Genomic DNA, 25010 nt, shown 5'->3' on the forward strand with positions numbered 1-25010 from the left:
TAACAAACCAACCAACCAACAAAACCAACCAACAAACAACATCAACTAATATCAAATTTAATGTTAAGCATAATTAATTACAACAAATTAAAATCGTATAATTAAAGCTATACATAAAGTAATATTAATAATGATATAGTAAGTTAATCATAAAGTACAAAAAAGCATAAATATAAAAAAGTAAATAATAAACAAGCAACAACAAAAATAATTAATTAATCAGCAAAATTAGTTAAAGCAAATTTAATATGCAAGCAATTTGAAACGACAACAACCACAATAATAACCAACAACCAATAAAATAATTACAACAATTCAACAACACAAGCAACAACAACACGGATCAATACCAAAGATGGAGGCAAAATTCTTGGCTAGCGCTCTTTCATTCCTCTCGATATTTTTAGCGGTTCATGCTCAATCATTTGGTAAGTAGACAACAACAACAACTACAATTACAACTACAACATACAACTATACAATAATTAACAATAAATTAAAAAAAAAAAAAAACATTAGCCAAGCAACCCCCCAGTATATGTATACAGTTACATACATATATGTATGTGACCCTATATTTAAGCTCTATATATGTTTGTCGTATACATTCTCTAACTGTGTAAGTGTACATACAAAACTGCAGCAGAAATTGCAAACAAAAACAAAACTACCAAAATAGAGAGGAAAAGAAAAAATTGATAGTATGTCGTCTCCCTCGCCCTTTCACCCTCGGCCCTAATTGCCTGGTGCCTGGCCGAACATATTTTTTCTCTGTGTCAATTTTCAATACAGATATTTAATTTTTTTTTTTTTCCAACTCCCAGCTGAATTTTTGAGTGTGATAAATGCAGTGCAATTGCCGTTCTTTATGCATTTAGTGATACTATTACAAATATATAGTTGATACCTCAATGAGCTTTCGATATTATATAAACATTTTTAAATTTAATTTTGTTTGAATAGTTGAAAGCTGAAAATAGTATTTTTCATATAGTTTCTCATAAAAAAAATATTAGTATACAATATAAATAATTTAAAGCACTTCAAAAGTTTTTCGAAAAAAAAAAATATTAAATTTAATTAATTTCCCCTTGTTTTGAATGGAATTGAATTTTGATCTTAGCTAATATAAATTGATGATAATATGAATATAATATCGAGCATATGTTGGCGTATTCCACACATATATGTTTCCTTTAATTTATTTTTAAACATTATTAGCGTTAATTAGAAACATATTGTTATAGATAGTATTACACTAATCATGATTTTTTGTTCATGAACAAAAGATGTTAGTGCTGAGGACACTCGAAGTTTTTGTTGTTTCTATGATAATATTGCCCCAAAGCTCTGCTGGGTTTTTGCCATACACAAAGAAACACACACACATATACGTCATAGAACATAACATAACACACATATATATATATATATATATATATATATATATATATATATATATATATATATATGTATATATATCTACATATATTGAGCGAACACTTTCCTTTGGTTTTTATTTTCTCTTTTACAATGTAAGCACAACACCCCTTGGCCCCCGTTCGCCTCCTCTAGTATTCTCCGCCCACCCCCCTCTTAGAGGCCGTCAGGTTTTTTCTTGCCCGCTCTTTTTCGTGTCTCTTTCTCTCACGCTCTCTCTCTCTCTCTCTCTCACTTTCTCTCTCCCTGTGTCGCCCGTTCGGTCTTTGTCTATCTTTTTGGCCTTTAGTTAAGTGTACTTGTGCTTCGATATTTTTGTGTTGCTTTTTATAGTTTATATTGTTGGTTGGGTTGGGTTTGCCTACTGAGACTGCGACTGCGGCCGGTTGACTATGTGTGCGTTTCGCCACCTCTACCTCTTTCTCCTTCGTCTTCTCCTCCTGCTGTACCTGTTCTCTGCTTCTTCTGCTGCTATTGCTCATTTGATTTTCAATTTTCCACACAATTGCAAAAATGAAAAGAGAAATACGAAAAGAAACAACAAAAGCATCATCTAAAATATATTAGGTTCACTTTAGTATTTCAGTTTAAGTCTCATGATGTTTTTCTTCTATATTTTCCACAATTTTAATTTCCATTTTTTTCTTTACACGGTCGCCAGGTAAGCAGAGCGCCCCAGTCTTTGCCGGTTGCCCGCAGACAATGTCCGAATAGTTGTTTATATTAACTCATCAACCCGGTACTAGATATCCAATACTACATATACTATGTACATGGTTGTATAATATACATATATTATTATGCCTAATATACATACATGGTCTATATACTTTGTACCGGCTGTATTGTTTACACCTACCCAGTTTTGGCCATCAAAAAGTTCTCTTTATAATAGCCTTTGCCTTGGCGCTCGACTCCAAACAATTTATTATTCTAAGCATATCTGTTCGATATCTATCTATATAGCTCTATATAACCCTAGCTATTTGGCAATCTCTTTATGTATGTATTCCACAGTCAAGATGTATTTCATTCGAGCTTTTGATTATTTTGTATTTCATTTCATTTGATTTTGTGAGCAGCATTAAACTCTATAAATTTTGCTTCTATTAAAATGATTATTGTTTAAAAACAAAAGGAGGAATAAAAATCAACCAATGAGATATTTATTGAAGATTTCATTCAATTTGAATATCATTTCAATTCATAAGTAATTCAACCAATAAAACTGAATTTATAAATGGATGAGAGAATCCATTGATAGATCTTTAAGATCTTATAATTTATTTGTATTTTTATGAATATAAATAAATCTTTATCTTTGTTTATTGGGTTAATTTATATACTATATGTTTTAAAGAAAATCCTAATGATAATATATGAATATTTTGGTTTATAGCTCGATTTGTTTCTTTATATTGGGATCAAGTGTATGTCACTTATATTTCAAAGTTTTTATCTTCTTTATAAATTAGAATATTGTTTATGATTACATAAAAGATTTAATATTATGTTCAGTTCTTTGCGGACTCTCATTTCCCAAAATAAAATGAGTAAATAATGATAAAAGGAATTCACAAATTCAAAAATAAGAGAATATTATATGAATTTGATTTCCATAGATGTACTCTATATGTTTAGATACACAGCTGAATCCCAAAACTTACTTCCAAAAAATTTAAGATTTGTTCACTTTTGCAATGTAAAGCTAAATATATTTAGGTATTCAAGTATTTATAATATATGAATTCATAGCATTCGATTTTAGGGAATTTCACTGTTCGTCGTAATCCACTTGCTCAGGTGCTCATTTAATCTATGTATGTGATTATCAAATTTGTATTTTGCACATGTTTCTGTTTCGTTTTCTGTTTTCCCTTTATTTTATAATTATTTTATGGTACAATATTTTCAATGCCTCTTTGTTGTTGTTGTTGAACTGTTTGCGTAAATAAACGGAATCATACGTAAAATAATGGAAACCTGGGCGAACATTTTTGATATTGCAAATGCTAAATATTGTCTATATATATATGCAAACATATACAGATGTATGTATGTGTGCATATATTATGTATATATATAAACCCGTATGACCAAGCACTATATGAATCACGTATGTTCGAGTCGAGTTGTTGGCCTCCTGCCTAGAGAGATTTATCAAGTATTCGTTATCCATACTGATTTGTTGTTGCTTCTATGCATTAATACTTTGATACACTACTAACAAGTATATACATTTTTATAAACATTGTGAAGTGAATGATCTTGTGGACAAAGCAATGTTACTTTTGTGTGTCGAGAAAGTATCTTAAAAGAGCATTATGTGCTTTAAGCCAATTTTAATGCCTCAAAGTTTTCAAAAGCGAACTGTAAGGTAATGGGGCTTATATTTACTTGTAAGGTATAATTGAATATTCGACTATATTATACAGTATAGTATAAAAGTATCTCAATATATAAACACATTTGCCTACCAATGCTAAATATCTTTAGAGTATTTGCACTTCATCCATGTCCGTGCAACTCTTTTCTCTGAATCTTTTATTTGCCATTGTTTTTTCTATCCGATTACTTCAAAGCGAAAATTTCGTTTGGTCCGAGCGAAAAAAAAAATAGAATGAAAAGCTAAACCACGTGTTGTCCAGGTGTTTATGTTGGCTTATGGGAAGGTATATATTTGCATATCACTTTTTTTTTTAGCTCTTTCACAATTTCCCGTCCTGTGCCACATTTTCATTTGACGAGTTTTTTTCGGCGCAGGTTTTTGAACTCCCCATTGAACAACAACAATCATTATTATTGTTTGTATGTACAGTGGGGCTTACCTGTTTTGTTAGCCTTGTTTATTTAATGGCATTTTCATTACATTAATAAATGTCAAATATTGAAATTTGCCGGCTCACCCAAGTCTTGTACAGTGGAGCAAACTGCGTGTTCCTTAACTCAATTTATTTTGATTAAGCAAATAATAAGCTTCTCAATCTTTGCAATATAAGGTATTTTCAATTTAATTTAATTTAGATATCGTTTATCTTAAATTTCCTAGAAATTTGTACTTACATGAGTTAACGCTTGATTTGAATCTGGTTCTATAAATGTGTTTGGTTCATATTTTCTTTTTGTGTCTGATTTCTCCTCCGCCTACTGCAAAAATATTATTTTTATAAAGACAATAAACATGAAATGTAATTTCCCTTTCAATGTCGTCGTCGACGTTATTGTTGCTGTTGTTGCTGCTGCTGTGTCATAGTGAAAGAAAAGTCGCGTCCGCCCCTTGGGGTGCGTAGGCGTGCCAACATTGTTCTATTTGCCTTTGCTGCATTTGCATTGCCTGCAAACTTGAATAGTTAGCACATTTTGATATATAGAGGTTGCCTCTGTGTTTCCGCTTGTGCCAGATAATGACTGCTTAAACAGAGCGAATGTAACCAAGCAGACACACCCACACACACATACACTCAAAGATAGCGAGAGTGAGAGAGCGAGGCAGATGGGAAGTTACGGTTTACAATTTCAGTACAGCGTAAACTACAGTGATGAATAGCATACATCTACATCTACATCTTTTTATTAATTAATTTCTAAATGTAGGATAAAATAATTATATTTTTATTCATATTATTATTATTATTATTATTATTATATTATATTATATCATATTTGTATAATATATTATATAATTGTGATTATTTCATTATTTTTATTGATATTTACAATTTTTTCCAGTATTAATATTATTGTTTTTTATTATGATTAAGTACTATTACTGTTATTATTATTACTCTTATTGTAATATTATATTACAAGTCTTTTTCTAATTCCAAGACTTACTTATCCTTCTATTCATATTCAAAACAACACAATTTCTAAAGCCCAACATCAGTTTGAAAGGCTTTAAAACATATTGCTCACTCAAGTGTGTATTTACTGTAACTATATGTATGTATTGGTATATCAGCGAATTGCACCTTTTCGCAAGTCTCTCTATAGCTGCGTTTCATGCTAATTTGCAACACGAAAAATTGTGAAGCCCAATGGGCAAAAAGAGTTGCGGCCAGGGCTGGTTGAGGAAGGTGAGGTGGTTGCGGAAGAGGTGAGCTTGAGGAAGCAACGGTTTTTGTAGTTTTTTTTTGTTTTGCACTCTTATCTATGGTAGATGATGGTGGCCCTAGCCCCTCGGTTCCTCGGTCCCGTCACCTATACCCGCCCATTCATGCTGTTAGCGCCCCCGCTTTCATTAGCAGGCACCTGACAAAAGCTAAAAGTTCACACATCGCCTATTTAGAGGCAGACAGCAGGCACTTATACACCAGATAAATATACATACATAGACGCGCACGCACACGCGAACTCATGTGTGTGTATATATGCATCTGTCTGCTTTTGTTCAACTATAATATACATTTCATATATATATTTAAAAATAAATATAAATAAATTTTTGCGTGAGAACAATAAAAGTATATATACACGTGTGTGTCTATTCACTAATATATACATATGTAAATATATGTATATATGTATATAATATATGCATATATAGACATGAATGTATGTGTCAACAACATGAACTGTGAAAACATTTATGCATTAATTCTTTTTTCTTTTCTTTTCCTTTTTTTGTCAAAATGTCAAGTTTTCTTTGCACTTGAAGACAATTGAGTGCGGCCCACTGTGCATTCAGACCGTCTCTCCGTATGTGTGTATTAATATGTATTAAATGTTCGTCTGACTGTCTGGCAGCGCTTTTTGTTCTTGCTCTTTTCATGTTCTAGCCACTGCCGCTGCGGCCAAGTACGAACAGCAAAAACAAATCAAAAAGGCGTCACAAACGTCACTGGCTCTCCCTCTCCCATTCACTATACCTCCCACCGCCTTATTGTCGCATCAATCAGTTATTCGGTGCGGGGGGTGATTTGCAATTTTTTTTTTCTTTTCAAAATCCGATTTATGCTCAAATATTTTCACTTTGCTAAGGTTGTCTGAAAATTTTTCCATTGTGACGTTGCGGCTGGCTGCCGAGTGGACAGAGTTGCCAGCTCGTGCGATCAATGCTGTGTGTTTGACTTTTGTTGTTATCGTTTTTGATTATTTCTTCTGCAGTCTCTGACACTTTTGTTTTGTTTTACAATTTCATTTTCACCATGCATGATGATGGCGACAGTGTGTGTGATAGAGAGAGAGGGGAAACAGCGGCCGGCGCTCAAAGCTTTATCGCTTCACTGACTTTGACAATTTGAAATTGCTTTGGCTCCAAAGTTCACAACTTACTGTAAATGATTTATATATATATATGTATATGTGTGTGTGTGTTTACAAGCTGTTCAATAAACACGATTGAAAAAAAAAATGGCGCATGTAGCTAAGAGAGGGTGTAATAAATTTGTAGATGTATCTGTGTGTTTGTGTGTCCATTTAGTTTTCTTCGAATCAATTTGCGTTGGTTTCAATTGTACCGAGCCAATAATAATTGACACAAATGCCTGGCACGGGCAAAGAAGGCCGCATGAAATATTCAGAACTGTCTGACATGTTTTTTCTGCATTATATATTGGATCAGCAATATGCCAGGCAGACATTATCTCAGCTCGACCGCAAACCCATCTAGAAAGACGTTTGCCTTTCTTTTGGACTGTTTAAAAACTGTTCGGCTGCGATCAGCAGTTTCTTACCAATGGCTTCTCCATTGTGATGCTGTGCGGTAATCCAATTGGTTCAAGTTAAATCGCTTGGTGAGCTGGAAATTAAATTTAGCTAATGTTTATTTCGTTTAATTAGACAACTACAAGGCAAATAGAATATTTATGTACACACCAGCCGCCATACACTGACGCAGAAATTCACGGCAACAACAAGAGCATTCAAGATTTTATACTATGTATTTTTTCTCTGTTGCTTTCAACATACTTGAAAACGTTAAACAAGTGTTTTGTTAATGTTTGTTTGCTTAAATCTTTAATGTGTATTGCCAGAAAGAGCTAAAATTAACAAAAAACAAAAAGAAACCAGCTAAATATTAATCAATTAAATTTTTATCAATTTCTTCTTTAATACATTTACAGTTAAAAGGCAGTTCTAGTTGCTGTCAGCGTTTGCAATGCTAAAATAGTTAAGGGTAAAACCTAAATTCAGCCTTCATTAAATGTTTACGATTTTTAAAAAACCATGTGAAAAGTTAACAAATATTTCAATTAGGAACAATAATCGAAATGCAACCTTTAAAATATTTTTATATTTTAACTTTAGAAAAGTAAATAATTTTTATAACAAAAACTTTTGCTCTTCAAAACTTTGTGAGAACTTAATTTTCAAGCCAAATTTGAGAGAAAACTAGCTAAATTGGCAGCACTATTTGTTGTTGCTGTGGCCAAAAACTGCAAAACTTTTGTGCTCACACACATGGACATGAGACCGCCGTTAGTGAGCGAGAGAGGTGAGAGATGGAGCAGTGTGTGAAGAGCAGACGCTCAGACGAATAGTCATATTCATTTTGGTTGCTTTTGCTAATTTTAAAATAGACAAACAATTTTTTATTTCAATTTACAGCAGCCAGTCGCACACAGTCATACAAACACACGCATACATGTGAACGCATACATATAATCGCGCGCGCTCACTGCCCAGACACATGATTCGACGTAGCTGTCGACGTTGCCGTTGCCGTTGCCGTCGCCGTCGCAGTAGCAGTCGCAGTCAGCGTATATGCCAGTGCTTTTATTCCTCAAACCGTTTTCAAACAATTTTGTTTGTTTTAGCGAGTAACTCGGTTGCGTATTTAAATATTTATATATGTGCCTCCTATTTATAAATCTCTCTGTCCGCCTGTCGGTCTGTCTGTTTGTGATAAGCATGATTATCATAATGGTTAGTTAGCAAAATTTTATGATGTTCCTTTTTGCCGGGCGGCCATTTACAGCGTCGTGTCAAGTGCACAGTGCATTAACAGAGTGTTGTCTTTCTTTGTACCACTACAGCAAATCGCAACCCCCGTTCACTCCTCACTCTCTGTCTGTTTCTATCTCGCTCTCCCTGTTTATTTGCATTTGCTTTATAATTCGTATATGTTTTGCAACTATTGCAGTTGTTGTTGTTTGATGGGAATTGCTTTATTTTGTGCCCCTTTGTCAATTGTTGCGAATTGTTTTTGGATTCAATTGGCATGTTTCGTGCAATTTACTTAATGAATTTCACGTTGTGCGTTCAGTGACCGATCAACTCGTTCGATTGGTCAATATATATATATGTATATATACATATGTATTTAGGCGTGTGTGTGCGGTACTGTGTGTGAAAGTCGCTTTCATAGTCTGTTTTGTTGCTGTATAATTAGCAGTTTTGTCGACTGTTGCACAGGGTATTCAACAACCAGTTTGATGTTTTTACATCCATACCATTTAGTGATGCAATTTAATTAGCAATTATTTCAATTATATATAAACATGCATATACCCGATTTTTTAATTTTTTTAATTTCACATTTATTTTTGTTTTATTTTGGCCAACCTTAAACCCGCGCAAAATGGCGCTCATTAGTGTCCTCAAAAGTCATTTACGGCATGACTCTCAAACTGTGTGTGCTTTCACGTGCACGACGACTGCCAAAAATAACTGCACACACACACGCACAGTTGCCCACAGACAATCGCACACACACACGCATAAGTACATAATATAGGCGCAATCAATTTTGTTTCGTGTTAATTAATTTTGTTATATGTATGTTTTTTGTTTCATCTTCTGCTTGAAGAAAATTCTCTGTATAAGCGCACTTTGTGTTCGTTTTTGTTTTAAATTTTTTTTTATTTTTAAGAATATTAGTTTTTGCAAATTCTCTCTGTAAATATTTTAATTGCCTTCGGCTATAACATTTTCTAGTGAAACAAAAACATGAGACTATTTGTAGCACTGTAGCTTAATGCGATCATTAAAAAATAATAAAACCTAAGCGAAAAATTAAAATGTAATGAGCGTTAGCAACACACATACGTACGCATCCATCTATATATACACTCATACACACACTATGCGAACGAATACCAATAACAATATGTCACTAGTGCGGAATTCATATGGTGCGTTGGATGTTGGATCGAGAGGGTGATGTAGGGTGCAAGTATGAGAGTATGGCTGTGTGTGTGCCGGCAACCATAAATTTGATTAAATAAAGTTTTAGTTGGCGCTCGCTTTTGCATGCTCTTTCTTCTATTTGGCACAAGGAATGCGACAAAAACTATGCTACATGAACAAGCAATAAACCATAAATTTCTTGTCACCAACAACAACAACAGCAGCCGTAGCGGTTAAGCATTGTGTGTAACGAAACAAAGAGAGAGCGCGAGCGTGAGAGTGTGTGGTGAGAGTAAAAGAATGTTAAGGTGTGTTATACTCACGTGTGTATGTGTGTGTGTTGATGTTGTATAAATTTATAATGCTTTTCGACTGGGTCACCGCCTTCCATTCTGTCCTATGCTGCAATATGCTCTCTGTATGTAAATGTAATGCTTGTGCGTGTGTGTGTGTTTTTGTGCTTATGCTGTCCAAAGTGACAGCAACAGACGAAAATGCTTGCAAGCTGTGGAAGAGAGATGGGGCGACATCTTGTTGCTTGTAAATGAAATTGCGTTGTCTGCAATCTTTTTGCGCTTAATTTGCTGTAAAAGTGGCAGCTGAAAAGGGAAGGCAAATACTACGCGTGCATACTTAAGTACATAAACGTGTGTTTGTATGTGTGTGAATGTGCCTAATCACCCTGTGTGAAACAAATAAAGACTATGTCCGTTGACTTGTTAAAACAGCTGATAAGATTGCGGCTTTATCTATGTGCAAACAGCAATCAACAAATATATATTGTACATTCTTTGTTAAGAGCCTATATATTTATTGCCATGTTAGCCTTTTGCTTATTTCTAGTTATCAAAAGTACTTGTTACTTACCTTCCATTGATAAGCGCAGATAACATTCTCTCGAAAAATAAAACGGCACATGGTCATTCGACCAACTGTATATATGTATGTCGTGGACATGGCCATGGCTTAAGAATATGCAGTTTAAACTGGACATTACTGACGTCACTGTTGACGCCATCACCCCATGTCACACACACACACACACAATTAAAAAAGTATATGTATCTGCATTCATATATGGGCACCTGGGTAAATGTCGAGATTGCTTCCAATCTCTCTACGATGGTAAATCTGAACGAATTGCGTCAGCAACCGGCGCTTTGTTAATTGTCTCCGTTTAGTGTTGTGTAATGTTAAAATATCAAAATCAAAGTCTTATGCGGAGACACATGAGAGTATAACTAAGTATGAATATATTGTTACAATATTGCCTCGATAATTATGGATCCATGTTATAACTGAACTCTCACATAATATAATAATTTCTCTATAATAGTGTTTTATTATACTTTTTATTTACTATAATAAATAAAACTTGTAATAGAGAAAAATACAAGTTAAGCAATTCTATTTAACTATCCCAAATCAATTCATAATTAAACCCACCTCTAGAGTTTTACCCGAAACATTATCGATTAGCTTTAATGCTTATCGATAACTTTAAATTGTTTACATATCAAGCTGTACATTTTTATATATATGTATATATAAAAGAGAAACGAGAACCATTAACACCTTGTGGTCTTAATTATAGCACTCACACACCACATTTATAATTTGAATTAGCTTTAATTTGACTTTTTGGTTATTCAGTTCGATAATCGTTTTTTTGTTCATTTATTTTGTATATATCTTTTATGTGTATATGTAAGTAAGATTTACGACACATTTAGTATAAATAAATTGATATATATACATACATATTTTTGCAACTTGGTGCTGAAATCAAATAATCTGAAAACTGGAAACACAAAAAGAAGAAAACGAAAAAAGCAAACAAATCTAACCGATAAAATAATACACAGACAATCGATCGACTCGAAATGGATCGGATCGTACACACATCTGCTATAGTAGCCATATATTTTATGGAGTGTAAACAGACTAATTAAATAAAAAAAAAACGTTTAAATTATATTTTATGTTGTTGTTAATTGTTAATGTTTTCTTGATTTCCAATGATGTTTCTCCTTTCCCATTGCCCCCTTCAACCTGCTCTTTTTGCTATCGATATATCGATTTGTTGTAACCATCTTGCTGTGTGTGTTCTTTATATACATGTATATATATATATTATATATGTATATGCATATTTGTGGATTAAATTAATCGTAATGCAGCGAGCATCATTGAGAACGATAGCGATGAATCATCGGAGTTTGCATTGGCAACCACGCCGATCGTCTACTATGGCGACGCGATTGTCAATATCGGTGAGCCGTTTTCGATAACGTGCGTCATACCGATAACTGAGCGGATACACTGGCTAAAGAATGGGGAGTCGATAACGCGCCATAATTTGCGGCACGGCCACGACGAGCACTCCTATACACTGTCGGAGAGCGCCATCGAAGGTAAGTATTTATTGATGATTGACGATTGACGATTGATGAAGAACGAGCAACAATCAATCAACCAACTACAGGCGAGAAGCACAAGATCGAGGCACATCTGAAGGTGCGGCACGCCCTGAAGGTGCACGAGGGTCGCTATCAGTGCAACAACAACAAAAATCATCGTCGCGACAGTGGCTTTCACATGCTGCACGTGCACAACAAGCAGCAGCAATCAGAGACGCCGACGGAGAGCGGTTATCGAACTATCGATGAGCTGACGCCTAGCTCGGCCGATGAGATATTTACGCGCACGTGGCAGGAGCAACAGCAGCCGCAACGGGGCTCGGAGTCGCCGTCCCTATTCTCCGCCAAGCAGCACAATCAGCAACAAGGCAATGCCACAAGTCATGGCTTTGGCTTTGGCTATGGCTATGAGCCGCAGCAGCCGGCGACAACGCGTAGATACAACGAATTGAGCACGTGGCATGCCACAACAACAGGTGACGGCGGCCAGGCGGGTGTTAATGGCATTCATCGCATTTATTCAGCCACGCCGCCAGATTTTCCACCACCCCGCCTGAGTCTGCTGGAGCATACGGTGGCGCCACCCGAACCACCCACCATACAGCTGTACAATCAAACGATGCCGATTTATCGAACGCCTATCGACACTGCCACAGCGCATCATCGAGCGCAGCATCATCAGCAACAACAGCAACTAAACAATTTTCAACTGCCGCTGCCGCCGCAGCCAATGCAACCTACGCAGCATCACAATGAGAAATATCAAACATATTCACCGCAATTTGTGCCGCCTGCAGTGGGCGGCGGCGGTGTTGGTGTTACCGTTGCAACAGCGCCCACAGCGCAGACAGCGCTAACAACCAGCTACAGCAACAACATCGGTTTAATGCAGCAGCCAAAGACGTTCTTGCCTATTAAAAAGGGTGAGCCACATACACACATAAACTCACACGCATTCACACTCACACATCCACAGCTCACCGAAAAAAATACACATACAAACATAATTGAAACCACATGAAATGACATCTGACTCAAACTCACACATACATACATAGATACAAAGTAAAACTCACTCAAAATTTCCATACATATAAGCTTCGGTCAATTACACGTCAATGCACACATACATACATGCATATTCGAGTTGTGCCGCAATTAGTTCAATCCTAAGCTGGAAACTTGAATTACACTTTATTGCGCTTAAGAATAATTGCGTGACAAAGCGTTAATATAATTGTTGATTTGATTTGCAGTGTCAAATTATTTAGTTTATTAATCAAGCGCAAAATGAATTTCATACCGATTACCTTAAGTGCTCAACAATTAATTTTTTATGTGTATAAATACAAAGTGCTCCACTTAATTATTTAAATTAAAATCAATTTGAAGCTCAACAAAATATTTTGCAATCGTGAAGTAGTAGCAGAACCCCTGTATTCATTAAGTGAATTGAACTCACAAGTGCAACAACTCTGATATACAAACAAAACAAAAATACTACGAACTTCACTCAGTCTCATTTGCGTCTATCTACAACAGTAACTGCATTTCACTCATCTTGCTCATCGTCAAAACTCACTTTCGTCCAGTTCCAATTCCTTAATTTTTTTTTATCGTCTAAGCCTCGCTCTATTGCTCGTACTCTCGCTCGCCATACGCTCTCCACGCTCTCTCTTGCTCTCCCGCTCTCCTACAATCGTTATCAGCGCACGTCTACATAGCTCAAACTCCCTCATCGTTTAGTCAATTTTTGGTGTTGTTAATCGTTAATCGTTCGCTAGTGCTCTTAGGCTTTGACTATTCGTCGATATTTAAGCTCGTTCGCCTTCACACACACATAAACAAACTCACATACGTACATAAAACACAGGCAAAACTTTAAGTGGAGCTTTTTTTATTCCTTTTTGTTGCTTGATATATTTCCTCTTACTCTTACTGCAACTTTTTGTTTTGATTTGTATGTGTGTGTCGCTATTGTTGTTGTCATTGTTGTTGTATTTATATATACATATTAATATATTTTACTCGATTTATTTTAGTTGTTTACCTTTGCTTTTGAATCACACGACTGGCAGGTGCACAGCGCCTTACTGACCCCTTTTCTCCCTCTTTGTCTCTCTTACTCTCAGTCGGTCTCTCCTCTCTTTCTCTCTATCTCCGGCTCTTCAATTTGATTGATTGGCAGCCATTTTGTTTGACGCATATTAAATCCATGTGTAATTCAGAATTGGCGCTCAGTCGCTTGATAAGCGTTGTTGCTTTGCCCCCAATGACTGTGTTTGTAATCGCGGCTTAATGTTTATTGCCTTTGTTTCATTATTCTTTCTTTTACGTATACTTTGTTTTCTTGTTTTTGGTTTGCTTTCGCTTTTGCTTTTGTTTTTCGTATGGCGATAAGGACAAGGCTATATACATGTACATGTATTGTGTCTGTGTCGTGTCTGTATGTGGGCTAATGTTTATCGATTATCAGTTATCGACAATTTAGATGTTGCTTTAGTTTTAGCTTGACTTTGCTTACCGCATAACTCGATAACTATAAATAACATTTAGTATTTAAATATCACAAAACGATTATTGCTCCATTTGCAGCTACTTTTAAAAATAAAAGTTAAATTATGGAATTAAACGAATTATATAATTATTGCATATTACATATATATATTTAAATATATATCATGCAAATAAAATTTATTTGATTTCAGTCCAAGTTAAAAAATATCTATACTAAAAAAAATATATATATATACATATTTATATATATATATAAATATATATATATCATTTAAATAAATATTTAACTTTACATATGTATGTTTAGGTGAAATAAAATTCGAAAATTAATAAAAATATTTTTGATTTTTTAGTTAGTTTTAGATTTGTTTTTCTTTGACTTGGGGGTTTTCCATATGGGAGCTACAAAAATATTGAATTTATTTTAGTTCAAATTGTGTTTGCAAATATATTAGATATACGTATATTTTTTTATTTTTTATTTAGTGCAAATATCGTATGTGTGTGAAATTATTATTGGTATTTTTGATTTAAGTTGCAATTTCTGTTTTATTTGTATTTATTTTTTATATTAATAAATACTTGTTAGAGTTTCAATACAATCAAACCAATATATATGTATATCTATATACCACAAACATCTCAGCTCATTTTTAGCTCTCAGATCCTAATCAAAATCGTAATAAAATATAGAAAAAAACCCTGCGTAAACCCCCCTTTGAACACCCCTCATATATTAAGCTCTCGCCTCTACAATAAAACAAAAACTCGTTAATATATTTATACCTACCATAAACGAAACCATCTATCTATCGATATATATATTTTTTTCTTTTTCGTATATGCATAATTATTTAGATAAACATTTTTTGATGTAAACGTTTTTTCCTACTCTACTTTTTTGGGATATACGATTTGTATTTGTATATATATATTTTATCTAATAAATATTTGCAAAATTTTTATGTTTTTCTCTTTCTCTCTCTCTGTCTCTCTTTCTGTGTGGATATATAATCATGTTCACTTCAGGGCCAGATTCCTTGGTGCCAAATTATGACCATGTGGAGCGTCAACTCAAATTTTACGATATTCGAACGCCGCTTGTGCTCAGCTGCAATGTGAAAAATGTGGAGTCCGATGACCCACTCATATGGTAAGTTAGAAATATATATATACACCAAAAGGAATTTTGCGTTGAATTGTTTAGTAAAAAATGTATTAGTATGGATAGTTTAGTTTAGTTTCAGTAAAAATTAAACAAAATAAAAACAAAATAAACCTATGATAATTCCAGAAAATTCAATGTAATGTAATATACAAAAAAAAAAAAAAAAATTAAAATCAAAACGAATATAATTAGAAAAAATTAATTTGTAATAAGTTGATCGAAACACGTTACAAAATTGCTGAGAGTGTTCGTCGAGCTTAGCCAATAGAAAGACAGATAGAACGCAGTCGAGCGGGCAGTCCGTCAGTTTGGTATCTCCCCTAGCTCTGGCCTATGGCCTATGGCTCTGCATACTAGTTGGCAGTTATAAGAGCAATCATTTTAATACGGCACAGCTAAGCACTTTTGCTTAATTATGTTGCCCCCCTTAACCAAGCACTTGACTGACGTAACCTGGAGAGCATAGCATAGGCGCCGGAAGGGTGGGGGGTTGAGATGGGGTGTGTGTATGTGCTAAAAAGTGCCCGATTACAGGGAGTGGGCTTATCCGACTCTAGTTTATATATATGTATGCGTGAGAGCATGAAAAAATATATATGTGTGTGTGTGTGTGCTATTTGTGTGTGGGTGTGAAAGAGGCCTCGTAATGGTAAAGACACTTTTTGTCGGTTGCCAGGGACAGAAAACTTAGCTTTGCGTGCCTCACTTTGAATTAGTCCTGAATAATTGGCACCAAAAGTTCTTGAACTGGATATAAATATAGGTCTATGGAATTTTTGGCTAACAAAACAAGCGGTGTAGAACCGAATCAGAAAACTTTAGTTTTTCGATTAAATATGGAAGACATAATTATCGGTTAGAAATGAGAGTAGAAAACAGAAGTTTATAATATGTAACAAAATAAAAAAAAAAAAGTAATTATCAGAGCACAACTGAAATAATAGTCCACAAGCGATAACGCAACCTACCGAAAATATAAAATAATATCAATATCAAGAGACAATCAACATAAAGTATCAACAAGAGTAGTAGGAAGCTCAACATGTTGTTGACACTATTAACAAAAGAAAAAATAAAATATCAACAGTTTTACAGTTATCGATAGTTCCGGCTGTCGGTCTCATTTGCTATGACCTCCCAATACTATAAATATGTCAGTTGTTTATAAAACTAGACAGTAAATTAGAAGAAAAAATGAAAACAATTTCGATAAATGTGGAAGATATAATTACATTGTATAGATATATAAGAAATTATTCATGGATTTGATAACATATATCAAATATATATATAACATATATATCGTAAAGTCCTTTTGAGATAGATATAACTAAGTTTATTTTTATACAAAAGTATCGGTATTTGTAATGTAACCATTTATAAATTTGGTTATTCTATACTTCTTTTAAAATTAACTAATTACTATGTTCTCCATTTTTAATGTATAAATAGGAAAAAGGGCGGAGTCAATGTGACGGATGTCCCCTCACTGAGAGGTCGATTTAAACTTATCCATGCCGAAAGAAAGTTCATAATTGACAGAGCGGAAGCTCACGACGATGGTGACTACAGTTGTGAGTTCAAGGGCGTGTCCAAAGATATTCACGTGATTGGTAAGTAAACAAATAGATAATTAACAAAAAAGGTATTTAGAAAAAAAAGAAAACATTTCAATAATATCACATTCCTTTTTTTTTTGGTTCAGCTCGCGTGGTCGTACGAGTGCCTTCAAATGCTGGTGTTGTAGAGGGTGAGAAAATGATGATCCCCTGCACAGTTCTCGGTAGCAATCCTAGATTGTCATGGAGCTTTGGTGAGTGATCTAAAATAATGAGAGAATCAAAGAGTTAAAACGAAAAAAAAAAAAAAAAACAGACAGCATAATAGCCTTAACTTTACATGAAGAATCTATAAAATTTACATTGTGCAGAGCGAGTATAAAGAGGTTTATATAAAAAGGTTTATATCGTCTTATCATTCTGCCAATATGGAAATCATATCTTCTGTAAACTCCAAAAAATTCCATCACTTTGATTTGCAAATTTTTTATTATTTTTTCGATATATTATATAATCGGCATCCTTTATTAAGTTGTTAAATAATTTTTTATACCCTGAACCCATTGAAAATGGGAAATTAGGGTATAATGGTTTTGTTTTTAATGGAAATTAAACCGATTTTTAAAACTCTAAAATACTTTATTACTATGATTCACAGATTGTATTGATCAATGATTATGTTTTTTTTTTTTCCTATATATACATAATTTGTGTCTATAAAAGGATATTATATGAGTTGTTGAATAATTTTTAATGGACCATTAATCGATTTTAAAATATACTGAAAGCTAAAAATATAGAAAATTCTGCTAAACAAGCAAAGATCTGCGAATTTCTCTTTAAGCCCGAGTAAATCAGATACTAATTTCAATTTCTTTTCTTCTTCTTACACAGGCAATTACACAAATGTCACAAATAGCACAGATCGTTATATATTGAAAGCGGATGATAATAAAATTGAGAATGCAATTTTAATGATTGAGAACGTGACATTGGATGATAGAGGCGATTACAAATGCCATGGACGCAATGAGGCCAATGATTATGCCAATAGCACCGTTGCCACCGATGTTGTAACCGTTCGTGTTAAGGGTAAATTATAATGCTGAATTCACTCTTCTCGATATATATCTATCTAATCGTTTTATCGTTCACTCTCAGGCAAATTTGCTGCCTTGTGGCCTTTCCTTGGCATTTGTGCTGAGGTTTTGATACTTTGTTTGATCATTCTCATCTATGAGAAGAGACGCAATAAGAGCGAGCTGGAAGAGAGTGATACTGATCCACAAGAACAGTAAGTTGCCAACAACAACAACAACACCAAGAAAAAACCCAACAACAACAACATGAAATCAACAAACAACAACAACAAGCAGTCCACAACAAACAACACCAAATATCTTGTAACAATTTGAAATGCAGCAGCAAATTTACATTTTAGTTAATAAACTGCAAATTAAAGACGTTTGAAGCTGCATACGCAAATGCGCAACAAACATACACAACAACAATCACAGACACAACATATACACACACACAAACACACACACACACAGAGAGAGACATAAGCAACGTACTTACACACAGACACAGCAGCAGCAGCAACAAGAAATTTAGCAAAATTTTTCTTAGTTAACAAAATTTAAAAAAAATTATATTAATATTAAAAATATATATATATTTACATTTATATTTATATTTATAAATATATAAACGTAAAAATATATTTATATTTTGTTGGCTCGCAAAATGCAGCTAAAACTATTAAAAATAAAAAACAACTAATTTTTTTTGCATATTTTGCTTTTTATATATATATATTGCATATGGTTTTAGCTCAGATATTTGCGTGCCAAAAAAAAAAACACGAAACTTAAATTCAATAATTAAATTTATTGTTTATGTGCTGCCTAGTTAATAACATTAAATAAACAAACAAAACACAAATATAATTTTAAACTGTGTGCTAAACGAAAAAAAAAAAAAAACAATATACATAGATAAAATTTGTGCTTTAAAGCTGACAAACCCACAAACACAACAAATACACACACACACACACATACACACACGAGCATAACACACTGAGCGTAGTAGCCATATAAATACTATATATATAATTGTACAAGTATATATATGTATATATATATATATATATATATTATGTATAAAACAAAAGTATGCCTTATAAAATTTGTATTGTTTGCTGCGCTTTTTGTTAAATTTCGCTTTCTACCTTTTCTCGCTTCTTATAAATACAAATTATAAATTTCCTCTTTTTTGGTTTATATCGAGTGCATCATTTTAAGATTTTGAATGTAAAAGTAAACGATGAAAAAAACAAAACAAACGAAAAGAACATGTTATGAACTTTGCTTTTAAGTACTTATTGTTTAATTCTAATTTAAATAATTAGGCTTGAATGAAAGTGAAATTATGCAGAAAGTTGATCAATTCTATATTATCTATTGTTACTTATGTATATTATTATTATGCCTTATTATAAATGACTATCTAAGCTTAAAGAAATGTTTGGCAATAAATTCTTTGTTTATAAACAATAACACGACAACAACAACATCAAACACGGCTACAATTAGTTAACATAAAACGAAAAAGTCTTCATTGCAATTTTATTGATTTCTTTTTATTTTATTTGATTGTCATTTGTTAAGCATCTATAACTAATTAGTCTGTACACACACACACACACACACACACACACACACACTCCACACACACACACACACACTCCACACACACACACACACACACACACACACACACACACACACACACAATCCACACACACACACTCCACACTCACACACACACACACAGAAAAGTATTTGTTTTCTCTTTGTGCACTCTTTGTTTCTATTCTTTTCAGTTTGTTTTCTATTTTCATTTGTAAATTTTCTTGTTTGTGAATAATTTTATATATATACTAAATAAATAAATATATATAAATATATATATTTACCGCTACGTCTAGCATTATTTTTATATGATTTGTTTTTGCCGTCTATTATTATTATAATTAAATTACATTTATATATATATATAAAAAAAAACAACTTTGTGCTATTTTTTCGCTTTTAATTTCTCAGATTGATTTCAAATAGATTGAATAAATACACAAACAAATAAAAAACAATGTAAATTAAAAAAAAAAAAAACAATTGAAATATAAAATGCATTTTTAATGTTCACACTTTGTATATTTGTATGTATATGATTTGCCTATAAATGTGTGTGTAGCTGCTATATAGCTTATGTATATAGAGATCTTCCTAACCTACTAACATATATATATATATATATATATATATATATGTATAGCTAAACAGTATTAATTGAAGATCAGCAAAACTGCATTTTTTTTTCTTGTTGGGAATTATCGCTATGTTGTTGGCTTCTTTTACAATATTTATATTTTTTTTTAGTTTGATTTAGAGCTTTAATCGTCGAAATTCGTAGTGCCAAACAAAAAGAAATTTGTGTAGTTACTTAATCATGTGAAGAGCTAATCAAATTGTATTTCATTCTTTTCTTATTTTCCTCCCCCACCATAAAAATCGAAAAAAAAAAAATAAAAAAAAACATCGTCTAAAAACTAACAAAATTGTATTTCGTATGCCGTAGTTGATAAAATTCGCAATAAGTAAATAATTAATGCATAAGTAAATAGGTAAATGCCACAGCCTGCAGCTTGATTGATTGATTGAATGATTGAATCGATTGTTGTCGCTAATGCTAAAGCAAAAAAAAAAAAAAAAAAAATCGATTCGATTCCACCTAAAATAAAAAAAGTCCAAATCCCAGCGTGCAGCCGTAAACAGCAACAACAACAACTACTACAACAATAATATTATTAACAAAAACCAACAACAACAACCAGTAGCTTAATATTTGTACCAGAAACAACAACAGCAACAAAAGTAAAAAAATTAAAAATAAAATACATTTTTAGTAATTTTTTATTTTGGTCTATAATAAAAATTTTGTATTTCTTTGTTAGTTTTCTTGTTATGTATTGATTGACTGATTGATTGATTGATTGCCCATTTAGTTTACTTTCACCTTCAATATGTCCTAGTGTCACATTGCGCCAATCTCTTTGACTCATATGCGATTTTTTGCCATTTGTTTTCTATATATTGCAGGAAAAAGAAAAGGAGAAATTATGATTAAAATAAAAAAGTAATTCCTAAAGACAGCTTAAAGAACACAAAATATAAATAAATACTCAAAACGAAGAATAATTGAGAGCATCATAAAAAAATATATCTTTAAATGAAAATCTGTTAAATACATCCAAGAGAAATCTCTCCCCCACACCAGAAACTTTAACTTTTCACAAAATATTGTATGAAAGAACATTTTGTTTAGTCCAAATGTATTTTATTATAAACATATTTATTAATGAACAATTTAAAAGGAAAAATTCAAGAACTTAACATTAACAAACGAAAGTGATAGCAGTTAAATAAACACTAAAAACATAAAAATCGGAACTTAGCCACTTTAATGGAATCTATGGATAATGCGGACAGATCGAAGATAGATGAAACCAACACCGAAAACGCAGTACTATTAATAATACTACTACTATCAAAGATGTCACACATACACACACATACGTAGCACTCTATCCTCCATTTTATTAGGAAAAACAAAATAAAATATTAAACAAAAGTCCAGAAAATGTTGTACATAACCTACAAAAAAGTTTATTGTTTAGTGAACAAAAAAAAAAAAAAAAACAATTGAAACGCAAATTTAGTATTTATTTAATATGTATGGATATGTCTGAGGTTATTCATTTGTAGCTAGATTATTGTCTGTCCTTTAGGTTCTTTAAAAAATTGTTTTTGGGGTGCATCAGTTTGAGTTCTTTTGGCTGCAATCAGTATAAAGAGAAAAAACCAAAACAAAAAAAAAAAAAAAAAAAAAAATAAAAAAAAAACTGTTGAACGAGAAATGTTGAAAATTTGTTTATTAATATTAGTTAAAGATAAAATAATAGAAACAAATGAAATGAATGAAACCAAAATTAAAAACTTTTTAAACAATTAAGTAGCGCGTTATAAATATATTTTAATAACAAAGTAAATTAAAAAAGAAAATGCTGTACGATTTACGGTAGAGAACTTAAACAAAACTACATTGTATATTTGCATAATTTTAAACTATTACAAACCAAAACAAAAACAATTACAATTAATATTAATACAACAAAATGCGTACTGCCAAAACTTAAAAAGTTCAGTACTAATTGCTTATACTATGTATTTTATGAATTATGAATTATGGTTGATGATTCATGATTCATGTTTGATGATTCATTCATTATTTATGATTCATAAATAGCTTATAATTAATTATTAATTATGAGTTCATTATAAACATGATTTATGAACTTAGATGGATGATTGATTTAAGAATTATGATCATCAATCATGAGTCAGTTGAATCCAAGCATGAATTATACATCATCATGTATTATGATAAAGATTGACGATAGGTGATTTCTGATCAATGATCAATGGATTACATGAACTATATTAAAATACATTTTGCCTCATTTTTGGTGAACAAAACTAAAAAAAAAAAAATACACTTAATTACTTATTGGTTTTTGTTAGTTGTTTACTTTCTTTGTTTTATTCATTAATAATTTGTTGTTTTCAAATATGTATGAATGTGTATAAACAAAAACGAAGTGAACAAAACAAAAAACACTTAAAAATACTAAAGCGGTCTTCAATTTTCGTCTGTAACTAAAAGTGAGATATTTAAAAAAAAATAATAATTTCCTTCTTCTGAACGTATTTATGTATTTTTATTTGGGTTTTCAATTTTTTGCCGCCATCAAAGCTTTAAATATTTATATATATACATATGTATATATATATATATATATATATATATATATATATATAACAAAAATAATGATAAAAAAAACAACATGAGACATTTGTATAGTAAACTTATAAATAATAATCGTTCTTGTTATATACAAAAAAAATTAAAAATAAATGGATACCGATAAATATAATGATCGATATACATTAATAATTAAATATAAAAATATATATAGAAACAATTAAATAGCCTAGCAAAAAATAAATAAAAATCATACTTTGAAACCGTCGTAATCGTAATGCTCTATCGATCGATAATATTACAATTGTTATCGAAAATTGAAATTTGAAAAATCGTAGGGGCTTTGTCTATAAGTTTTTTATTGTACATATGCATATGTACGATGTTTTGTACAGTTTGTGGCTTATTTGTGTAACGACTATATTTATAAATATATATGTATATATATATACATATGTAAATCCCGATCTACATAGTATATATGTACATATATGAGTGTATATTGTATACAAAATATGTTTATTAAAAATCGTAAATAAATTGCTTTAGTTTAATTGAACCACAATTTCCTCCCATACATACACACACACATACACACCCATATACACCTGCATACATTGTGTATATGACCTACATACATATACGACCTTTTGAACTGATTAAGTGAACCCACGTTGCTTTATACACAGACACGAAAACATGAAGAACAGCTACGATACCTATTTACTGCTATAATGACCGACGTAATATAACCCACAAACAACAAAATTAAACAACAACAACTACTGAACATACTATGAACAACAATTTTGAAACAAACGTCAACTATTGCTATATATATACTACAACAAAAAACAATTACACATATATACATATGTATATATACATATATACACTTATATACAACAAAGTGCATACACAGTATTGTATGTTTCATTTATGTTAATTTTCTATGTACAGAAAAAGAACAAAGCCTGACGAAAAACAAACGAACAACAAATCGTGTATCCTATAAATCCTCACTATATATAAATATATATTTGAAAAACGATTTTTCTTTATGCCTTTCTTTTTTTGATTATTTACATTACGATTGTTATCGATAACAACTATAAAAACTGGCACACAATTTTAAAGCTCCCGCATTAAGCGCTTCATATACAAGATATAAATACAAAATATACCAAAATTAAGCTAAGCTAAACATATATGTATATACATATACATATAGTATATATGTATATGATAACAAGATAATTTTAATTTAGTTCTAAGTCACGTTAAAAACAATTTGGAACAACTACATATATTTCATGATGTAGTATGCAGAAAATCTACTTAAATTAAGCAACACCTACGATTCATTCAGTTTCAAAATACAAACAAAAATACATGAAAAATACTAAAAATATGAAATATTTAATAAGTTACAACAATTATAGACTCCAAAAAACACGATAAATATCTATGGCAAGTCACACGTTTTGATAACATTTTCCAACACTGACAACCAAACTACACACAATTTGGCAACATTTATTCTGTGCTAAGCCACGATTCAACCAAAAGAAATGGGCAGCACTTGTTTTGTATGTGCCACTATTATAACCAATTGGCAACACTTTTTTCCAATGGAAAAACCGAAAATGAAATTAATAATTCTTTGAACTAGTTAGAGTTCCACAAACCAAGTATGTATCAATTATGATTTGCATACCATTTTCCTCTTTTCATTTAAATTGTAGCATAAAATTAGTATATATATTAAAAATATAAATTTAGAGGAAACAAAAAATGCCTTAGGGTTTCAGTAGGAATACAAAGATGAACAGCAATGAACCTAAAACTCTTTAAATGCCCAAGAAATAGTTAATTAACAAATTAAATATTTATATAGAAAGAGAAGCAAATCCGAAACAAAAACGTGTGGCTTGCTCTCAGACAAAC

General features: G+C 32.0%; 1 protein-coding gene across 2 annotated transcripts; it reads left to right on the top strand.

Annotated features, from left to right (window-relative positions):
- The first annotated feature begins 262 nt into the window (after nucleotides 1–262).
- LOC6577484 lies at nucleotides 263–21872 on the top strand. Of its 2 annotated transcripts, none has more exons than XM_032728461.2 (9): nucleotides 263–428; nucleotides 11691–11924; nucleotides 11996–12853; nucleotides 15477–15600; nucleotides 17068–17228; nucleotides 17321–17428; nucleotides 18069–18266; nucleotides 18336–18468; nucleotides 21341–21872. In XM_032728461.2, the coding sequence occupies exons 1-9, from the start codon at nucleotides 356–358 to the stop codon at nucleotides 21366–21368; spliced, it is 1917 nt and encodes a 638-aa protein (XP_032584352.2). In that variant the 5' UTR covers nucleotides 263–355; the 3' UTR covers nucleotides 21369–21872. The 2 variants fall into 2 exon arrangements, with proteins under 2 accessions (XP_032584352.2, XP_043864484.1); XM_044008549.1 differs by lacking the exon at nucleotides 21341–21872 and adding an exon at nucleotides 20820–21074.
- The last annotated feature ends 3138 nt before the right edge of the window (nucleotides 21873–25010 follow it).

This window comes from Drosophila mojavensis, unplaced genomic scaffold (assembly GCF_018153725.1).
Source record: "Drosophila mojavensis isolate 15081-1352.22 unplaced genomic scaffold, ASM1815372v1 contig_36, whole genome shotgun sequence".
NCBI classification, from domain to species: Eukaryota; Metazoa; Arthropoda; class Insecta; order Diptera; family Drosophilidae; genus Drosophila; species Drosophila mojavensis.